The 23,978-nt window shown below is 34.5% G+C and overlaps 2 protein-coding genes across 2 annotated transcripts in view; both read left to right on the forward strand.

Annotated features, from left to right (window-relative positions):
- The first annotated feature begins 5,950 nt into the window (after positions 1-5,950).
- On the forward strand, positions 5,951-18,462 carry LOC150097497 (solute carrier organic anion transporter family member 74D-like). Its single transcript, XM_090406937.1, has 5 exons — positions 5,951-6,079; positions 9,830-10,445; positions 11,194-11,280; positions 12,636-12,827; positions 18,347-18,462. Exons 2-5 carry the CDS (start codon positions 9,845-9,847, stop codon positions 18,460-18,462), a joined length of 996 nt encoding a protein of 331 aa, XP_090263063.1. The 5' UTR covers positions 5,951-6,079; positions 9,830-9,844.
- LOC150097498 (solute carrier organic anion transporter family member 74D-like) overlaps positions 18,375-23,978 on the forward strand; it is a 34,784-nt gene continuing 29,180 nt past the window's right edge. Inside the window, exons 1-2 of the mRNA XM_090407391.1 lie at positions 18,375-18,501; positions 20,905-20,969. Of these exons, the coding sequence (XP_090263517.1) occupies positions 20,946-20,969 (24 nt within the window). The 5' untranslated portion in view covers positions 18,375-18,501; positions 20,905-20,945. The remainder of the gene's footprint in view (positions 18,502-20,904; positions 20,970-23,978) is intronic.

Raw genomic sequence — 23,978 nt, forward strand, 5'->3', positions numbered from 1 at the left:
TTCTCTGGCCGATTTGACTATATGCGGGATTAAACACACGGGAGTTCCAGAAAGGGAGTGGGCGCTCCCCTTCTTCCTCCATATAAATGGGCTAACACATCTTTATTTAAAAATTCCACATAAAGATTCCTCTCATCAACGAGAACAGAACCAAGGTCTTCCAGTCGAAGGATGCAAAGTGCCGTCGTTCTTTGTGTTTTATTGTGCTATTAAAGCACTTAATGTACAAGACATAAATGAATAATAAATTTAAGCAAAATATTATTTGTAGAAAAGATGTTTGGTATGCTCTGATTTGTAAATGTTTGTACTTATTGTAAGTGCTGTCATTTATAGTACTAATTGAGATAAATGGAGAATTTTCACATATCATATTATTGTTTTCGAGTTATGTATTGTAGAAGCACAATTGTCCACGTTCTTGAGATGCCAAATTTTAACAGATATAACACTATTGTTATTCAGAATAAGTAATATGTAATATTCAAATGAATGGATTTATATATTAACATACAATACAATGTTGAAATTATCACGTTCTTTTAATTAGTAAACAAACAATATTAATGTGCTCTTGATAATTATTATTCAAGAAATGACCAATAAAATTTCCCGACTTTTATTGAAGTTTCACCGCCCTGAAAGCTGTTTGTAATAGTTGGCTCGTGAGAGATCAGGTGGAAAACTAACGACAGCAACAATAAAAATATACTACTTGGAATTTTGTAAAAGAGTAGAAGAGAAACATACGATGGATCGTGAAATAAAAATGAATATACTTAATTTATATTAAAATAAATGACTCGGACTGCAGATATACATTTTAAAGAAGAACTTGTACTTACTCAAGTATAAGGGAGAATCGATCCTCTTCACATTGTCATCTAAGTAGGGGAATCCAACTATATATTTAAAAAAAAAAAATCAGCTAACGCCTTTTTATTCCCGTATACGGGAGTAGGCGAGGCCATTTAGCCCTATCTAACTTTTTGGAGACTGAGTGGGCAGTTCAACTATATAAAGAGCCTGTGTAGCTCAGTGGATGTGGCGTTTGCATACCACGGCGCTTGGCCGCACGAAGGAAGACCTGGTTTCGAGTCCAGTCGGCGACTAGAGGAAATTTTTCTCAGCCTTTTTTCGACCGGTTCCCGAGTTAGTCGATCTCTGGCACGGGCAAGCGGGTTTATCCTCGCGGAAACTCGGGTTTTTCGTCCTGTAAGCTCAAGAAAATCGACCGTAGAACCCACATTATTTCAGACATTAAATATATTGTGTTAGGGTTAGGGACCACGAGATGGTGGCACATTTGAGCCGTCTCTCTCTTCACTGCGTACCGCTTAATTAGTGATAGACTTGGGCCATCTATCTCTGATTGGGTACCAGTGGAGATTGAACTGCCCACTGAGTCCTCAAAAGTATCCAACTATATAAATAGTTGAATTCCTCTCTGATCAAAATCCATTTAACAGATGAGCAACGAAGTATATAATTGTAGCAGCTCAGATAGGAGACACTTCATCTTGGCTATAGGAATATTCAAGTGGGTTGATATTGAACATCAATTCCCTTAAGTGTTATATGATAAGAGATTGAAAAGGAGACAAATACACATAATAAGAATTGGTAAGCAAATAAACGTTCTTTCTTTCTTCTAAGGGAAAAGTTGAATTAACAATCAGAAAAGATAAACATGTCAATCACAAAATGGATAGAAATGAAACCATTTTTTAAAAAAAAGAAACATGATCTTAGTGAATCTATATTAATGTATGTGAGTAGATGAGTCACTAAATTTGTTTAATCTGGAAAATCATTATAGTTTAATGAAACCTTAGTTATTTGTAAAATTTATTTCATTTTGAAATATTTCTTCTAAAAAGAAAGTAATAATAATTTTATTTAACCAGAATACTCATTTATAATCTAAATTAAAATATTTTAAATTTTATTTATCTGATACACTTTTCTGAGAAATATATATATTTTAAAGATGATTATCAGTTCGTTGGTTTTCTATTGTTTCTTTATTATTCGGCTTAGAATCGCGCATAAACACAATAGAGGGGAGAATTAAAGTGTGCATGTATTTTTAACATCACTGCTTTTACGACCTTTTAAACTCACATTTTATTAGTTATGTTATTTTAGTCTTACAGTATTTGATTTCATTCCAATGGCCCTTGTAGGTCTCCCCAATTTGTTCACTTGTTTTTATTCGTTTAATAGGTTTGAACACGCTTATATATTTCGTATACTGGTGTTTTAATAGTATTTTTAATATTTTTTTTATCTGTTTACTCTTGTTAAGTTTATTATTTAGTGCATTTTTTTTTCCTTTTTGGGACTTTTCCTTTAATGAGAGAAAAGTCAAACGACCGTTTTAGTGATACAGAAGACAAAGAGGCTGAGACTTCTTTCTCTCCTCTATCACTATTTCACTCTCTCTCTCTCTCTCTCTCTCTCTCTCTTGCTGAATCTCAGCTCCACTTTTTTATGCTCAAAAAGGATAATGATGAGAGACTTGAACCGAAAAAAAAATATATATATATATACAACAGTCGTCCTTTATTATTCGGTTATTTAACGTGCCGGTATTGGTATAACAAGACTGCAAGAACATGCGTAATTGCTGTAAATTAAATTAAAGATGCCAACAAATTATATTCTTGGTTTAATCTTTTATCCAAGCGTAACTGAATTTATCATAAGTAGAATTTTATTCGACTGAAAAGAAGCGAATACAAGGAGTTGCTTGTCATTAATCGCACAAAAGATATTGAAACACAGCAGTCGTCAGAATTCATCGTTTTAGAGGGCCAGCGAAAGAGATAAACTGACACCGAATCTGCCCATTCTGAAGCAGATAGACTGGAGCTTGCAGAAAGTTTCATTAGCATCGGATGGGCAGATGCGGTGTCAGTTTATCTCTTTCGCTGGCCCTGTAAAACGATGGAGATTTATTGCAGGAAATAGTCGATTTTTTTTTTTGTATTCTTGTATTTCGGTGTCATAAAGAAATATAAAAAGACATTAATCTCTCATAACAAATAATTCCACTGATTGTTCTATTAAAAGCTTCTCATTTATTATTTTTAATGGAAAAACTTCTGTTTTTAATAATATACCGTTGAAGAAATCTCTCTCTCTCTTTCATAGACGTGTTTGATAATAGTGTTTCCTTCCTGACAACATATTTAACAGTGGATTACAAACCCGGATTATCGTTGGGGAATAGGACACATTTGAGATTCTTGGGTTTTGCTAAATATAAAGTTTGGATTTATATATGCCGACCTAATTTATTTTGGATTTATGCCGGCCTGGTTGACCTAGTGGTTAGCGTATCCGCTCTCCAACCAAAAGACTACGGTTCGAATCCCTCCATGGTGATTGTCTGTGAAAATACTAATCATTATGTCGGACAGTAGATCGCTTTGGTGTAGATGATGCGGTTCGCTGTAGTTGGTGGACTGAGTGAGGGATAGCTGTAGAGTACGTGTCCTCCCTCGATGAATCTTTGGACTCCTTGGAAGTGTCACGTATTAATAATAATAATATATCATTTTGTTTGAAATATGCTTGATTTAATACAGAAAACAAAACTTGGGTAGACTTGAAACACAAATATTTGATTGAATAGTCTATTATACTAAAGAAGTGGTTCTTAACCTATTTTTGTCTGGCGCCCCCTACACGAGATTAATGACTCAACATTACACAATCCAAAATACCATCAGCATATTTGAACTAATAGATAATTAAAAATTAATGACGTTGATACATTAAATTTTACTGAAAAATTAAGTAAACTTACTGTATTTGAAATCATTGATGGCTACCCTGAACCTGATGAGATCCTGCTAATTTTTCAATATCAAATTCAATGTTCGAGAAACGAAGTCTCCTCATTCATTTATTTGCAATCTGTTTCGTTGCTTATCTAACAATTGCAACAGCACACTGAATCCTTTCGCGACCAAGTATGGAGAAGGAAAAGCAATGAGCAGTAATTTTATTTCTTGCCAAAACTGAGGATTCGATGGTGTATCAGTACAATTTAAATACACAAAATATTTTTCATAAAAGAGAAATTAAAAAAATATTTTAGCTTATAAATATTATATGCAATTTTATTTTATAAGGAAAATTGAAATAACTACTATTTTAGCTGTTTCCAGCTTTCTCCCATCCTCAATGTCCAGTCTCTTGCATTGCATGTTTAGAAACAATCTTTCATACGCAGCCTGTTTAAATTGTACTTGAACTTCAAAATCGTTTTTAAGTCAATAAATCCTTCACACAAATTTGGATGAACAGAAGTGGCATCAGAAAGAAATGGATTAATGACACAATCGGGTATTTTAAGGTCATCAAGGTTTTTGAATCTGACGAAATCATCTTTCAGTGTCTTAAGATGGGAAAAATAACAATCCAAATCTGTATCTAATATTAAATAATCAGCTATTATTTATAGACTTGGGAACTGCAGAAAATCTCGTCTTTAATGCTTTGCTTATATGTTAATTTGCTGATAAAACTATTTATGATTTCGTTTGTTTTAATAAGATTCGTGTTGCTTCCCTGCAATTTGACGTTATCCTCATTTAATTTGGGGAAAATATGGGAAAGATATGCGATGTCAACCTTTTTTTCTTTTTTAGAACATTACACATGTTCTTATCACGTGAATTAAGAAATTCTAAAACAGTATCGTAGAGATCATTAATGCGTCGCAGACAATTTGAGAGCCATCTAACTTCAGTGTGAAGCAAAAGACGCTCAAATGCATCTTCATTTTTATGGAAAAGTTCCCGACAAATAGGGGAACTGTTCAATTCAATGACTGGGCTTTTGTTTTATTCACTGCTTTAATAACATCATCCAAATTCTTATGTAGTCTAGCGTTAAGATGTTTTGCATCTAATTGTTGTCTATGAAGAATGCAGTGAAAAGTAAAGATATTTGGAAATGCTTCTTTTAAATGTGTTATAACACAACGGTGACGACAATCATAGCCAGTGCTCCATCAGTTGCACTCGTAATAATATTTAGGAAGGAACGTTTTTGGTATTAAAAAATCTTTAAGAACCTTGAAAATTTGCCGTTTCGTCAGTTTTTGTTGATACTGAACTACTGCTGAGAGGAATTGACGACGTCATATTTTACTTTTACTTGGGCCAATCATCGTATCTGAAACTTCATTTATATTCGGTAAGATGAGAGTTTAGCCAATAGCTTCTTTTCACATTTTTATTTATAAACACCGACAAAATTAAATTTTTTCATTTTTTTCTTGGGGGTACTGCAGTGTCGCGGTGCTTATGCACGGCCTGCCACTAGTCTAGGTTAAGAACCACTATACTGGAGTATCTCTACAGTTCAAAATCGACTCAACGAAATACAAAAGTAAGAAAGAATGATGAAAACACTTGTCATTTTAATGAATACAAGAAGATAAAATATGCTTATGAGAGTGGCGTCATTCTTAAAAAAATCTTATCACCAAAAATTGTGAGTTGCCATTGGAGTTTTCTTCAAGGATATTTTTGGAAGGATTAACAGTGCAAATCAGTTCAAGGACGGATTTCCTCTTTCGGTTGCTTTTTATAATCATTTATTCCCTTCACTATTAAAGAAAGAACATCTTGCGTTTCATACATTATTGTATATGTGAAAAACGTATACTTTTTTTATCTGATTTTTGAAACAATTTTCCAGTTTGTGTGATCGGCTAAGAATAAGATTCACGCTTATCTACCAAAATACTCGATGATCACGTGTATTAGTAACACGTGATTTCCGGAATGGAATCACTCCTTTTAATGGCTCTTTGCCAACATTCTCTTTTTATATTTATTTTACTGTGGGCGACCAGTTAGGGTGGCTGGTTGTGGGACGTTCTTTCAGAGTTAAACAATACTCATCTCACAGTCACACTTGCGACTGTGAAGAAATGGTATATAACGCGCGAAATCGTGTTTAAATGCTGCAGTGATTTATAGGCCATATTTAAATTGAAGTCATATCTGCCTCAGTAATTCGTGGTCCATTATTTTAAGTGTGCACTTCTTCAACCAACGTAAGTTATCCGTTTTAATACCGATTTAAATTTGGAAATTAATAACGTAATAACAACTTCGCCCGATAAAAGTTCTATGATAATATTTTTTTATGGTAATTTCATAGGGCCATTAATGCAGTAGAAATAATATTGAATTTTAAACAATTCGTAAAGAACTCTGAACAGTTAAATACGCTTTAAACAAATAAAACAAAATATACATTCAATGCTTACAGAAAATATTGTTACTTAATTAGTAATTCTGTCTCAGAAATGTGATACACAGGATTTCTAATGAACTGAATAAAATCTGCATAATTAATTTGAAGGAATGCTCTGACCACTGCAAAAAAGACCACGTGAAGTTGAAATTAATTATTTCTGGAATATAAATCAAAGTCACGAAAGCTGATCAAATGTGGAACTTCACCCAGACATTTCAGCACCAAATATTACAACAGAGTTTATATAACGGTGATTTTTAATGCGTAATTACTTATATCTGATATTAAGTGTGGTAATACTGCTGAAATCGGAGATATCTTTCTATAAATTCTCTTTTCTTATATCGTGGAGGTTCGTTCTTTCTTCCATGCTTGTTCGTTTTGTAGATAAGATAAGCTAAAGCTAGATTGTATTAAAATGTTTAAGATTGTTAATAACGTGTTGGTTATCTTACATTCATCTGCTATCCACACCCGTTTCCTTCAAAGAATTTCTTATAATGTAGCACAGCACTTGCGCCACTGTCGAAAACATTTTTAGAGTCCCTGGATTTTGAATATTTTTACTAGAATAGCCTTTATTATGGATTTATTATTTATTTATTACCCTTTTGATCGTGGTGATGATGTCATCTTTCATTTTGCCCCAACTAGAGTTTTTGAAATGGGGAAAGAATAATTTTAGGGCACAATGAGCCGTTGCATTGTTTTGGCCCAGAATCCCTGCACATACAAAAAAAAAAAATACAGAGCTGAACCCATTGTGATAATAAACCAGGTGCTAAATGACATATTTTTGTTGGGATAAACATCAATGTCATGAGAAAGACCACTGTCTCACTTAATGAAGGTTTGAAGTAACTTGAAAAAGTTCCATTTATAGTCTTAGAGTAGGGTTTCCTGGCTATCTAAAAGTAAATAAAACATAAACACAAAAATATAAAATTAATAAAAAAATAAATATTAAAGAAATCTCCAGAATGTCAGTTTTGCTCAGCTAATTCTTTGGTGTTTTTTTTCACGCTTCACACTTTTCGTGGAGAATTTTCTTAGTCTTTATCCATCGTTCAAATCATTAACATACTTAGTTTCACTTTTAAGTTTGATAACCAATATTTATTTTTGTTATTGCATTCTCTCCCAAACCAGCTGTTAGTAACTTCAAAGATTCTCCAGTAGTTCTTCTCGATTCGCTTATGAAGTCTGCTATTTTTAATGGAGCAGAAATCGCATAAGTAGGGCACACCACATTCATCCTTTACGAGATTGTCCTTCTCAGTAAGTCAACCAAGAATGTTCAAATAAAAGGCTGATAACCAAATGATTTCAACGTAACTCTATCTACTTCTAGAGAAAAATGTTTTGTAATAATATTACTTGGTTGTAAATCCAAGAAACAGGTTACTGATGAGACTTTGTATAACCGTCACTTGAAATCGCTAATCAAAAATAGCCCACTGAATTCCCATCACGCTAAAAACACAATACACACTTTGGGTTCAAATTTTTAATTCTTTGAAATTTTAGAATTTTTTTGAGAAATGATGTACATTTTTTTCTTACTTTATTATCGTACTTACAGAGTCTGATTATTAATTTTATTCAAATCAAATGCTTCTTATATATACACACTTATTCTAGTATTGTTGTTACTGATGGAAGCGCCTTTCAAACACATTGTAAATTAATTTTGACAGATATGGGAATATTTTTCTCTCTCGGAGAATTTTTTTTCCCTTTAAAGTTTTTTTAAAACGAGACAAACTGGCCTAGCAAACACATGTAAATGACACAAATAAGACAATTGCCTCATGGGTAATAAAGTAGTTGACCAACTTAGTTACCTGTACATTAAATGAACCCGACTCTTTTCTTTTCATTCAATTTCTTCCTTTGGCAGTCTTTTGTCTTCTATTTGCTGTACATTCGTCCGTCTATTTTATTAATGTTTTTTAAAGTTTTGTCATTGCATTTCGTCATTTATTTCAACGAAATATGGACTTCAATTATCTGCAATTAATTACACTCATGCTTGAATTTCCGAATATAAATATGTCACATGTGTGATTTACAAACTGCTTCTTCTTTAGCATCTTGTCTTCCCCCCCCCCCCCCTTCATATTTCTGGTGGTCACGGAACGCGTCGAGTACTAAGTGGATGATGCACGTCACAAGAAGAATCACGTGACATGAAGTTGTACTTGCCATCGAATGACGTCCGCTATTTACAATTCGTCCATTTCCGATTCAGTGAATACGAGGAAACTTATGAAAGACACCATAAGACGTAAACTCCTAAATAAATTAGTTTACTTATAGAATAAGAAAAAAAGATGAAACCACCCACTACAAAAGTGACTTTAAAATCCAGCTCAAGTTTGTTTATTTGAAACAAACGAGTCTGTATTTCTAGATGGCTTATATTTCATTGAAGTATTCATTTTCACCGTATGGTAAGCAAATACAATTTTCTGCTTACCTATCCTTTGTCTTTAAAATGTGAAGTTATTGATTAAACAAATACTGAAACTACTAAAAATATTTAATTTAATACGTGGATTGTCTTATACGCGTAGATAGTTGAACCTGTGATGTTGAATGAAGTGATCTCTGAATATAATTAATATGGATAATAAAATTAGAATGTTTCAACAATTAATTATTGCTTTAAAGTGCTATAACTCATTGCACATTATTCTTTTCGATATTTTATTGAACACGTCACCAATCATATGATCTGCAATGTACAAATGGGAAGATGATACTATTGGTAAAAATTTTTTAAGTGTTATTTTCAAATGTTGATACCATGTTTTAATAGACTTTCGATTAAAATCAAAATAGGAAAGAGCCGAAATAATATGAGAGATCTTGAATAATTAGTGGAAATTGAAAAAAAAAATCAATAGAAGCTGCAGTTTGAATTCCAGAGACAACTGATTATTTTTCTTGCCTTCAGAATACAGCCTTCTCCACGGAAACTCGGTTATTTTTATTGTGCTAACATCGCATAAGAACACACGTAAAGAAAGTGTGTCATACTCACCTCGTATAGCATTTGTTACATTCCCTAAACAAGGATTTGCATTGATTCATTCAATCATCTAAGCACAACATAGTGTAATATTTTCACATTACTACTTCATGTAGGATTGAAGTGTAATGAAACATCAGATAACCCAGCAACTGAAGACTTACTTAAATCCAGCAAAATACCAAAATTATACAGCAGCATTCACATGACTGCTAAAGGGTCATTTAAGATATTTTGAAATTTTACGTATTGATATTTTCACAAATGATAACTTGCAAAAAACAGTTAACTCAGCACTATATTTCTGACAATATTTAATTAATAAATTAATTCATAAAGGCAGTGGTTTTCCTTTTTTTCTTTATCAGGTATTATGAATATTTAGTCAGATAGGCAGAGAGAGAGAGAGAAAGAGAGAGAGAGGGAAGATTAATTGAAATTTCATGGTTAAATTTAGTTTAACATTTTTTATATTCATAATGAATGAACAGATTTGTCTTTTCTTTCCAGTCTATAAAAACCATCATGGATAAGGAGATTAATAAAGACCATCTTTGTGGAATTGGTAATTTCACTCCTGGTTGGCTACAAAGGTTTGCTAATCCTAAAGCTTGCTTAGTAGTGATTTCCGCCCTGAGTGTGCTGCAGGGAGCGTTTTTATTCTACTTTACTGGTGTAATTACTACTTTGGAGAAAAGATTTGGATTTGATAGCGTATCAAGCGGTGTGCTGCTGGTCGTAGAAAATGTGGGTCCTATAGCTGGAAATATTTTGATTGGCTATTACAGTAGAGGCATTCACAGGCCACGACTTATTGCTGCAGGAATGACCATGGTCATTTTCAGTTGCTTTATAACGGTACTTCCGTATTTCATATATGGTGCAGGTTATAATGTGTCCCTAGATTCGATGAATGCCACGAATTTATCAAAAACAGAGAATCAAATGTGTATGACCGGTGTGGAAGAGTCTTGTCACGACGATAAGGCATCTCTAGCCATTCCGGCTTTTTGTATGCTTTTTATTGCACATGCGCTCAATGGAATTGGATCTGTAACCATTTATATTATAGGATTACCTTACTTAGATGACAATGTAAATAAGCAAGACTTCCCAGCATATATGAGTAAGTAACGATTCACTTTTTTGTTCTAAAATTAAATTCATTATCTTCAAGTTACATCCATTTTTAAATATCAATGCATTTCAATGTGATTAATTTAGAATTTTCCCTGTCAAATTGGTGTGCCATTATTAGTTGACATTAAACAAAAACCCTATGAACCCTCTCATGCACGAATTGCTGCCATCCAGTCCACCATCATAGCCACACAGTGCTTATTAAAAGCAATTTATGACTTTGGAAGTCGCATTCTTAGCCACTAGATAACACCACTATGCAGAGGAAACCCACTAGGGTGGACTGCATGCATCAGAGGTTACGAAACTTGTCTCATGGAGATGTGAAGTAAACCATGGTAGCTGTCCACCACAGTGGACATGATGCGTGAGAGGTTTAGAGTCAATAATGATCTGAAATAGTTTCTGAGCAATCTTGGATCAATCGTTTATCTAGAATGTCTATCATTTCTTATTTATACGAATCTGTCGGCAAAATATTTATAGAATGCAACTATAATACTTTAATTTCTAATGAAAATGCATCGTATGAAGTCGAGATTTGATGAGTGCAAAACTGGTGATTAGAGCCTATTAGGTTATCGACAAGCTTTCATGCACTGGATGTAGTTAATTCTGAAGTATGGCTTGAAGTGAACAAATGCAATTATGTCAGTTTGTTTATTTCACCAGTGTTATTTTTCTACGCCTAATTTTGATTTATATTCTAAATAAATTTTTTATTTATTTTCCAGCTTTAATGTTTGCTTTACGGATATTTGGGCCTGTATTGGGTTTCACTCTGTCCTCGATCTGCTTAAAATACTACGAAGATCCATTCTGTAAGTAGATGTAGAAAATAAGTATGACGGTAGAAAAATTTTTTAGCGAATTGTAAACTTCGTTAATTATTTCTAAACAAACAATGTTTCTGCTGAGACCATAAAATATAAATGTTAAGCAGTTAATTGGAAGTAATGGTTCGATTTCAGGAATGACAAGTGTAGTAAAAATAATTGATTTCTCATAAACTGATTTTCATAATGGTAACGTGAAACAAGAAAATCTTTTTGATACATTAAATGAACTTGATGAACTAAATTAAAAATCAAATGCAGATGTGTAAAGTATTCTTTTCACACACACACACACACACACACACACACACACACACACACACACACACACACACACACACACACACACACACACACACACACACACACACACACACACACACACACACACACACACACACACGCGGAATCTACTTATCCACCAATCTTCTAGATCTAAATAAAGTAATAAATATTGTTATTGTGTTCGAATGTCATTGAAGTACTCTCGTTTAAATATCCATACTTGCGGTTTTTTAGAGCTAAAACACTAATGGCAACAGTTGGACACATTGAGCTCTTTAATTCATTTTTGCCTCCAGTGAAATATTTTCCTAAATTGTAAAGTGCATAGCTTCTTCATGATATTTTACCATCCATAAAATCCGCCATATCTATGATTTTCATTTTCCATTCCTCCAGCAGTACGAAAATGGATGCGACTGTGGATATGCCCTGTGGCAATGTGTCCAACTGTATGGCAACAGTTGGACACATTGAGCTCTTTAATTCATTTTTGCCTCCAGTGAAATATTTTCCTAAATTGTAAAGTGCATAGCTTCTTCATGATATTTTACCATCCATAAAATCCGCCATATCTATGATTTTCATTTTCCATTCCTCCAGCAGTACGAAAATGGATGCGACTGTGGATATGCAAATTTTGTGTCCTATAAAATCAGTAGCCAGCATGAAAGTAATTTCATTTTTAGTCATTAAGAATGATGAAGAAATTGAAGTTAAACGGATAAGAGAGGAAATGGAAAGGACAGATATAAGGCACAACCATGCCCGACTTCATAATCAAGTAAAACATCGTGTGCTGACCAGATCAATGTATCAAAAAAAATGAAAAAAAAAAAGATACATAAACTGATGATCATGTAGTAAAGGTTGGCGAGTCAAAAATGCTGGATTCATATTATCATAATCTAAAGCAAAGTATGGAAAGAATGATTAGGACGAAAGATGACCCTGTAGTTATTCAAGTGTATGAAAGTTCTGTAGAATATATTAATCTGTGTCAATACCTGTATGTGAAATTTCTGACTATTATTACTGCTGAATATTTCTATTTTCAGATGATCCAGGATATACATCAGATGATCCGAGATGGGTGGGAGCTTGGTGGATTGGACTTCTTGTGTTAGCCTTCACTATATTTGTGTTCATAATTCCTATTGCTATGTTTCCAAAGGAAATTAAACGTTCTTCAAAATCTACCCAAGGAAAAGAAGAAACAAAGTCAAAGACTGTTGGATTGAAACTTTCAGGCAAGTTGTGGTTTTGAATACTGAGGAAGGAATATGCATATTAGGAATCTACTTTTTAAATTCCATAAGAGATGTATTGATAGTTAATTAACATTAATTTCCTAAATAAAAATCAGTCAAATGAGTGAGGGAAGTATGAAACTTAGAGTATTCATCCCAGTGCACACTGAATGGAACGCATTATCGGAATAGGTTGTTAATATTGGGAGTGTTAAGAATTTTCAGATTCAGTGCGATAAATATGTTGTCAGTTGAATGAACCACCGCAACAAGTCTGCTGACTCCATGGAGGATGTGATAAATTTTTATTACATATGATACATATATTTGTTTACATATGATACATATATTTGTTTACATATGATACATATATTTGTTTACATATGATACAGCATCATATACATTTGTTTACATATGATGCATATATTACATACATTTGTTTACATATGATACAGCACCATATACACTTGTTTACATATGATGCATACATTACATACATTTGTTTACATGTGATACGTACATTAAATGCGTTTGATTACATATGGTACATTAAACTTTTTTTTTTTAAATCTTGGATGAGATGTAATGAATTTCTCAGCTTACATCCCCGAAGCTTACTTGTAAGCTTATCTGAGGATGACACCATTTAATTATTATTCATTGGTTTGTTTGTTGTGTTGGGAAGCTACAAAATCAAGTCTAGATGTCCACTGCAACCACTGATTGAAAAATTCGCGCGCGTGCACGCACGCACGCACGCACACACACACACACACACACACACACACACACACACACACACACACACACACACACACACACACACACACACATACACACACTTTTTTTTTTTCATTTAATTATATAACATGTTATAACATCATGAAAGCTAAAAACGCGTTTTACCAGATCTAATACAATGCGTGTGTTAATTATTCTCCAAGAACTTGAGGTTTTTCATTTGTCTGAAATATTTTGCATTAGTATTGTGGGTGGATGAACAAACAGAAAACTTTATCGAGCTGTCTCAGGCCTCCAATAAGCAAGATTGGTCTCATACTTGATGAAATTTATCTCTCATGTAAAGGTATTTTACAAACATCCACATCTATGTGGGGATTTGAACTGGCAGCCTGTCAGTTGTTGAGAAGGTTTTCTCGGCAGACTGGGGCGGTACGTATTTGTTGGATGGAAAAATTATAGGCTGAGTAACATATAGCCGGTACTATTAACCGTCAACAGACTTCAGTGACTGAAATAACCCAAAATTAATCATTCACGCACGGAGTTAATAATGAATCGGTGTATATTTATTGAGATCAAATTTATCCGTTGTTGAGTAATTGGGTCTAATGTTCATTGTTCAAATGGTGACTCATTTTTTCGTTCTTAGTACAAAACTTATTATTTCATTTTTAGACATTATGGAGACTACTAACGTGTTAAGAATAATTACTTTAATTTCCCAACGTTTTTTCGACCTTCATATGAAGGTCATCATCCGGAGCGTGTGTGTGTGTGTGTGTGTGTGTGTGTATACTCCGATTTACTTGCTTTGTATGTTCCCACACCTGAAGAAGTCAGACAATCCGATTATAGTCAGTATATATAAATATGAATATATATATATTCAGGGAATGATCAGATATGAGCTTTCTGCTAGTGTTCTTATGCAATTAGATGAATGTACTTGAACAGTCGTGGGCAGTTCAGTAGAATAGCACCTGTGAAGAGAGAAAAAAACATACTGCAAAAACAGACCGTCTGTGTGATTTTCATTGGACAAAGTTTCAGAGGGAGCAATAGACTTTTAAGCGGATTGACTAGAAAGCAAGAGCATTCTTAGGGAAGCTTTTGGAACAGAACGCCACATCTGAGAACAGCATGGTAAGATGGGGAGGATATGAGATTTATAAAAAGTGATGTATATTTAGTGATTGCGAGATACAGTTACAAACGAAAGAGTGCACCAAGTTTTTGATAAGTTGCGTTAGAATAGACTCGATATTAAAGCCAATCCAAGAGTGAGAGGGTATCATTGAAACTAAGGGGGATCAAAAGGAGATCTTTCGTGTAGAAACTAAGTCAGTGTTCTGTTTTGGAAGCTATTAAAATGATTGCATGTTTAACAATAGGAAGTTGAAATTATACACAAAGAAATAAGTCAGTAGGCACTATTCACAAATTCTTCAAATTTATTGATGCACTTGTCCTAACAATACATCAGATTATCCATACAAGTACTGAAGTCCCTGATCCTGCCCATTAAACAACATCGCACCAGCTGATGAACTTCCTCATCTGTAGTGAAATGTCTTCCAGAAAGATGTTTCTTGAACGGGCGGAACAAGTGGAAGTCTGATGGCGCTACGTCTGGGCTGTATGGATGCGACAGAGTTTCCCAACGATTGCAGTGCAACCACTCACAGGTGGTGTGCGCAGTGTGTAGAGTAGCTTTATTGTGCTCCAAAACCACACCGCTTTTTCGGTGTCCTGCTCGTTTGCATCGAATGGTGGCTTTCAGTTAGTCCAACGTTGAACAGTAAAGCTTTGCATTGATTGTTCCTGCCTTTGGCAAGAAGTCCACAATAGAATGCCCTGGAGATCCAATGACTTTTCGGAGAGTGGGAACAGTTTTGAATTTTTTGCTCGCAAAAGTTTTGGATGCTTCCAGGTCATGACTTGTTTGCTTTCCCGGGTAAAGTGATGATCCCATATTTTGTCTCCTGTGACTATGCGAGCGAGACAATTATCGCCTTTGTGGCTGTATTATCGCTAGATATTCTCCAGAAACATCCCCCCATGCATGTTGACTTGTGCTCCATTGACAGTTGTAGGGGCATCCATCAGGAGCACTTTTAGAAAGCCACGGAGATCGTGAACAATTTCGTAAACGGTGGACTTACTCAAGTTCACCAGTTGTGATTTTTACGCAATTTTACTCGCCATTCTTCAAGAACGATTCCCTTAATGCGAAATGTTGTTTTCTGTCTTGCTGGATGAAGGTGTGACCGCTTAATGTCGATCTTCAATGTCACAATGGCCCGCTTTAAATTCATTGCACCAAAAACACTTTGGTGCAATGATTTTAATGAATTTAAATGAAAAACTTTGGTGCTTTTTTTGACCTTTTCTCCATACACAACAATTAGTTCAAGGGGGGGATGTCACTTGGTGAAGCCCCCCTTTTGTTTTCAAAAAACGATTAACTTCATTTAATTTTTTAACTGAATAATTAAATAACTTCAATTAATTAATTACTAAATCTCTCTCTCTCTCAATCAGTAAATATTAAGCAGTGACATAATGATTTAATTCTTTGTTATCATTCAGGTTCAGTGCCCATGTCAGCAGTGTTCATAGGTACGCTGCTTGGTGGGGCGATCATCCAAAAGTTTAAGCCAAGACCTCGTTACGTAACAGGATATATCGTGTTTCGTGAGATTTTTTTTATGCTTAGTTTTGCGGCATTCATTTTTATGAGTTGTCCTGCAATAAATATGCATGGCACATTCTTAGAAAATGGGTAGGTATGTAAGACTTTGGCATCTTTATTGGTTAGTAATATAAAATATGTAAAATGAAAAACGTTCTTGTTTTATGTCGTAAAGTTTTGTGATTCCTGTTTCATATTTAGATTTTTGGCTATTTTAGACACATGAATTGGATCGACACGTCTGTGCCCATCGCCCGGCTTACTGCATGCTTGAGTGACGTTTAAAAAGTTGCATTGTTCCTAGAACGCATTTTCGGATTATGTATAAAATAAATGAAAAGACACAAACATAGAATCAATAAAAAAAAAACACTTTAATTTATCCACGGTAGAAATATACATTGACAACCCTTCGTAGTTTTAAGTCACATAAAACACTTTTATCAATCACATATTACGGTAGTAAGTATTCAACATCACGAGATTTTTTATATTACAGACTTCTAAATGTAAGTACCAACTGCAACAGCGGATGTGGATGCAATACCGAATCTTTTCAACCCGTTTGTTCATCAGATGGCGATCTCTCTTATTTTTCTCCTTGTTATGCCGGATGCAGAAACTACAGCACATATTTGAATGGTTCCACAAATGAACTGGTACGTAGCTTTTTTTTTTTTTAAATTGCGACAGTTTCTGAAACTCAAGGGTGATTCAGTTAATGACTAACTCTATAATATTAACTGTTAAAGAGACTCAGTTATTATCATGGCGGAAAACACACACACACACACACACACACACACACACACACACACACACACACACACACACACACACACACACACACACACACACACACACACACACACACACACACACACGAGTTTGTGAATTTGCGGAATGTCTAATAGTAGGCTGCTGCTGTACAACTATTTAGTTTTACAGTACCATTGATTTCGCTTAGTTCTTCATCAGCAATGCAGTATGTGCTATACCGTCATGCCGAAAGCACTAATTTCTGCTACCATACCAGATGTTTTTCACTCCTCTTGGAGTACAATACAAATCGCAAAAACGCCACTCTTGACTCGAAATATGAATTCTTCTTGAACATGAAAAACCTTACCTTTGGAAAATCGTAGGTAGGTGTCTCAGTTTATATCCTCTAGAAACTGAGACACCTTTTTAGGGTCTTTTAGATGGCGATGAGTTAGATAGGTTCATATGGAGGTGGCAGGAGTTTTACTTCCCGAAAGTCGGAATTGGATCATTCTAGACATACCATCCAGATGAACACTGGGTCCCTAGCCCTGGTGATTTCTGTCATAATTCAAATAAAAAGAAAAACAAACAAAAATTTCGAACTATTAGTCGTTTGGAATTACAGCCGAAATAGCTGAAGCAATAAACCAGTGTACTATTCCTATAAACTGGGTGTATCCTTCTGATTGGTTTATTGATGAAATAAAATAGTTCAAGAGGACCTGAAAAACCTTACCTCTATGTGATCCCGTCCAATTCTAATTAGTTGATGTTGATTCTCACACGCTCTCTAGATACCATGCAAGCACACGTTAATGAAAGTTCTTACTTGATTTCGAGTAACAAAATTTTGGATCAGAGTTCTAACCACCTGGATTGTGATCTCGAGATCAAAATCCACCGTGGGATTTATTGATGAAAGTAGTGAAAAAGAAAAGTCTTATAAAAAAAAAGTTGTACATACTTATCCAAGGAGGGGTTTGGCAGCACTCATCTCTCCTTAACTTCTAACTAACCATAATGTAATGATGTCATTTCATAACACAACAAGTGTAGTTGCAATACAGATGTTAATACGGGGAAAACGTCTTCAGTAATATCGTACTAAAAATAATTTAAAAAACCAAGCTCGATATTTACTCTTTTACGTTTCCTGCATTCAAAATTATTTTATCAGTAAGAATTTTCTGCAAGTAAATGTTAGTAAATAGCATCCTATCTGTTCATATAGCAATATAAAATAAATTACACTATTAATGTTTTTCTGATTGCGAAAAATATAATATACCATTATCTAAAGATGATTATTGACTTACAGATGTTCCAGGAGTGTTCCTGTGTAGAAAGCGATGTTGTGATAAGTGGTTATTGCTCAGAAGACTGCAGTATGCTGATTCCTTTCATGATCCTCTTGTGCTTGTCTTCAATATTTGAGTCTGCTGCTAACCCTGGAGCTACTCTTGTGGCATTAAGGTACCTCTTGTTAAGTTATCAATTGCCAGCTGCTTTTATAAGTGCCGTATATAGTATATATTCGCCTATAATGTCACAATTATTGCATACAGATATTTATCTTGAAAGAGATTCAATTAGTGATCTCCAAAAGCGTACTAATATTTTCCTGAAATATACTAGGGAGTTTCCTAGAGATACTTTCGAAAAATCCTTTTATTCCTCGATTACATAAGCCTTGAAAATACATAAGAAAACACTCCACTGAGACATACTGTGGAAGGCACTGGCTCTCCCTCATATAAATGTTTGAAATATTTGAATAAGGATGGAAACGATTTAACAAGTTCTACCATCTCCTTCGTCCAGAATTCTGAACATTTCGTTTCGATTATTAAAGACATATGTCTTGAGAGAGATAAAATTATGGTCAGTTTTGACGCGATTTCCCTGTTTTCTAATGTGCCCAATCAGCAGATTATGATTCTTTTAAAACAGAAGTTATGTAAAATGCTAGGACACTCCTGATCCATTGCATAATTCTAATTATTTCGTATTTTACAAATATTCTTTACAAACAGAACTTTGGTTTTGCTATGAATAATCCTTTATTTCTTGTACTGGGAAATATATACTCAGTGGAAAATGCCATCACTTCTGTTCAGGTGAAAAAATATTATGGGATATATATATATATATATATATATATATAGTATTCACCAAAGCTTGATTTGCTTCCTCATTCTTAAGAAAAGGCCGGTTATATTCCAATGATTCGGGCCCTACCGAAGGGCCTATGAGTTGTGGAAATACTTTCTTAAAATGAAAACTGTGCCGAACAAAGCGGCCTTTTGCAGCTGCCCAATTTTTAATCCATCTAACACGAGTGCTTCTAGATGGTTTTTCAATGTTTTAGGGATAGTGCCTATTATTATGGAATCACTTTCGTTTTCTTTTGTTAGATTCGTTCAACTTCGATTTGCCAATCGCGATATTTTATAATTTTTTCATTTTCTTTGTCACCAATCCGACTATCTCCTGGTACTAATATTTCCAATACATATATATATATATATATATATATATATATATCATATATATACACTAGGGAGACTGCCCCCCGAACGCCGAGTTTCGGACTGGTAGGCCGGTTCTTCTTAAATTCGGATGACTTGAATTTTGAAAACTCGACACTCAGGGTAGCCCCTGTTTTTCAAAACGTTTCAAATAACTTGATAAAAAACGACACAAAAACGTTACAAAAAAGGCTTATCATTTTCTAACATGGAGCCATGGTTTGGATTTCCACCAAGAGTTCCTGAACCATTTCAACAGCAGCATGAACAATACAATTTAACTCCGAGTTGTAAATTAAAGGTTCTCTCCTGTTCCTGGATTACGAACTTACAAGTGTGTGTGTCGGACATATTGAATATATCTATTTACAGAAACACAAACATAATAACAGATATCTTCATGTGCATCTCATAATTACCCACCCTAAAATTATTGTATCATTTCTACATTAGCTACTCCTGCTTGCTCTCTTCTCAGTGAAGAAAAAGAGATAATGAAAGAACTACAGTTTCTTCTTACAACCTTTCATAGACTATTAATAAGCTCTTATTTAATCCACTTACTCACCATATTGAAGATAGTAATGTAGAAAGGTTTTATATCTCTACCATATATCACCTTTTTTTCTCCAAAGTTAGCTAAAATAATCAAGTAATTTAAATTAGCACTTCTTTCATTCCTCTAACCAAACTCCATTCCTTGCTTCGTACAGCAAAATCGAAACATGACTTTTCTATACCAAGAAATTATATACTTGGTTTAATCCTTTATCGAAGTGTAAGCAAACAAGTTTTCGCCTGAACTATTTTCAGGACTGCAGCAACTCGTATAAAGAAGCTAATGACTTCACACCAGTTGCGTTAGTATCCCAGAATGCAAAGCATATATCCTTACGGGTATGTATAATACTATGCATTATTCATCCATCAACTATCTGTAATTCAGAGTATTCTAATATTAAGGTGTGACACCTTTTGGCAACTCGTGTATAGAAATATGACTTCTGCATTACTTCAACCTTGGTATCACCTCTGAGTCTGGCTCCCACTGACGAGAAAGTTCCAAACTGGTCTGGGGTAGTGAACCTTCCCATAATGCATAGCATTATATATGTCCTTAGGGATATGTGCTTTGCATTATGGGTACTAAGGCAAGTGATGCGAAATCATTAGCTTCTATATACGAGTTGCGCCAGTCCTGAAAATAGTTCAGGCGCAAACTTGTTTGCTTACACTTGGATAAAGGATTAAACCGAGTATATAATTTCTTAGTATCTTTAATTTATGACTATTCCTGTCTAAAATAAATGCATTTTCTTAATAAACGATTCATGTTTTCGATTTACAGATGTGTTGACGAGGAAGATAAAGCTTTAGCTTTAGGAATGTATGATTTTATTCTCACTTTTTTTGGTAGGTATTCTCATTCTGCTCATTCTTTACTCTACTTCTTATCAGTGCTAACCCTATTAATGTGCCATAGAGAAATTTCGTATAATATAATTCTTAAGAAAACTAGTTTTAATTTTTTTGAAGAAAGCGTGTGCTTAGATTGAATAATATCGAAAATCTCCAAAGTGCATAAGCTCTTAATATGACACTGAAAAAAAATTGCCATCAGCAATGAATAATTCAAGAATACTTCATGCATTATTACGTAATTATACTCATTTGGTTTTCGTGAAATGTACTTGTCATCACATTTTACCAGGTTATCTAGCCAAACGGTGAATCATGTAGTAAAACGTGATGGCAAGTACTTTTCACGAAAAACCAAATAAGTATAATTACGCAATAATGCATAAAGTATTCTCAGTTGCATGATGGTTTTATGTTCACCTGTCTTCATGTGAACCGGGAGGACTGTTAATATAGAATATTTGTAGATTGTTTTCCCATGTAATTCAAGTAGTTTAAGAATGATTTATTATTATTATTATTATTATTATTATTATTATAGGGAGGGCGCTTTAGCAGCAAGCGGTCGCAAGCACGCTATTTCGATGCTCCCATATTTTATGTTGCAAAGTAGATCTTTTCTTGTGAATTAAAATTTAAAGTACATCAGTGAATTCCGTTCTTCAAGACTAACATATAGATGTAAAAACTGTAAGTATCTGTTAAGTAATAAGTAAAATATAAGTATTCAAAGTTCGAAGTATACGTTGGTCAACTAGGCGAGAAGAGAACAAAGGAAGTCGCCATATTAGAAATTACAGCAAGATCGTCAAACAAGAAGTATGAAGTGCTACAAATGCCAAGAAGACTTAGCGGGGGAAGAAAACCACGTAACATGTAGGAACTGCCAGAGAAACATGCATTTTCTATGTTCAGGTTTAACATAAACATAAACTAGAAGTAACGGAAATAAACTATAAATTAGAATACGCAGAAAACATATGCATCGAAATTAAAAACATCAAACAAGAAAACTCCCTGATATTAATCGCAATATATAGACCACCCAACTTAAGCACCACAAAATTCCTATAAGAACTAAACAGATGGCTTTCAGCCACGGAAGTAGGTACCTCAGAAAACTTGATAATAATAGGAGACATTAATATAAACATTAGGAACATAAATAACAACACAGAACAATACCTAGACCTATTATCGGCATATAACATAACCCCATCCATACAGTCGTATACACGAGAAGAGATAGTCGGAAACACAACAACCTCATCCTGCATTGATCATATAAATATAAGGGCCCCTCCAAACAGCTACACAGCAGCCATCATAACATGCAAACTGGCAGACCATTATTTCACAGCATTACAGTTACACACTGAACCAGAACCCATAAAAATCACTGAGACTACAAAACAGTATTATAGCATTTTAAACGAAAGAATAGTAAACGATGAAATCAGAAAAACAGACTGGATTCAGATAGCATCTTTAGACCCTGCTGAAGCTGTATATAATAATCTTAAACTTGCATTTAACAAAATATATAACAAAGCATTAACAAAAATAAAAATACGTCCCCAAACGAAACAAAATCCATGGATAACAGACAACATACTAACAGACATACAAAGAAAAGATGCCCTATGGAAACAACTTAAGAAATCGCCGAACAATATCGCTTTAAAAGCTGAATACAAAAGAAAATGAAATCTCCTAACAACACAGATTAGAATGGCAAAAAGAAACTATTACAGCAACAAATTAACAACAGCTCAGAATGACATAAAGGAAACCTGGCACCTGATTAATGAAATGCTGGACAATATACACAGAACCACTGCCTCAGAAACAATAAAACACAGCTTTGCCTGCGACCCCAAATCCCTCAAACAGTTGGCAAACAACTTTAATCAGCATTTCGTGAACTCTGTCCAAAAGCTACAAGAAACAACCTTTCCTCACACAAACGAACATTCTCTACTAGGTCCACGAGCAACCCAGTCGATGTGGTTCCCCACAGTAACAAAAGAAGAACTAACACTGGCAATTCAACAAATTAATCCTAACAAAGGACCGGGGATAGACGGAATCAGACCAAAAGACATCAAGAAATACTCAACCAACCTACTTCCAGTTATACAAACACTGTTAAATAAAATCTTCGAAATGGGACACATACCTGAAACACTGAAGACTGCATTAATTACACCCATACACAAACAGGGGAAAAGAAACATTATAAGTAATTAGAGACCCATCGCCACGCTGTCTGTAATCAACCAAATCATGGAACGCATTGTGCATCAGAAACTCTCCACATACGTTGAAAAATTTCAAATCATACCCAAAACACAGTATGGCTTTCAAAAATATAAAGGAACAGCAACACTCCTGGAAGATTTCACAGATCTAATAAATGCTGCATTGGATAAAAACAGAATAACATTAGTGGTATTCATTGACCTAACAAAAGCATTTGACACACTAACACACAAAACCTTATTAACGAAACTAACCCATATCGGAATTGGAGGTCGTCTACTCCAGTGGTTTAAAGCATACACGAAAAACAGAAAGCACATCACAGGTATAGGATCAGCATACAGCAAAGAGGTACATGTAACCTGTAGCGTACCGCAAGGAGCTGTCCTATCTCCCTTCCTATTTAACATATACACACACGACATAAGCCAACTCCCCCCCTAAAAAGTAAAATTTTCCAGTACGCAGACGACACGGCCATAGTATCCATTCACAACAATGCAAATATCGCCTACACAAATATGCAACACGACATCAATCAAATCACTAACTGGTTAACCGAAAACAGCATATATATAAACCCTGGAAAAACAAAGCTAATGGTATTCAAAAACCCCCAAACCCTGCCCATAGAAACTAAATATCTCACTATCCAACATTCATCCTCCTATACACAAAGCGCAGAACCTAAAATCACAACCATCACACAGGTGAAAACAACACGCTATCTCGGACTTCACT

This window comes from Typopeltis vanoorti, chromosome 17 (genome assembly GCF_054136105.1).
Source record: "Typopeltis vanoorti isolate ZY-2024b chromosome 17, IOZ_Tvanoo_1.0, whole genome shotgun sequence".
Lineage (NCBI taxonomy): Eukaryota > Metazoa > Arthropoda > Arachnida > Uropygi > Thelyphonidae > Typopeltis > Typopeltis vanoorti.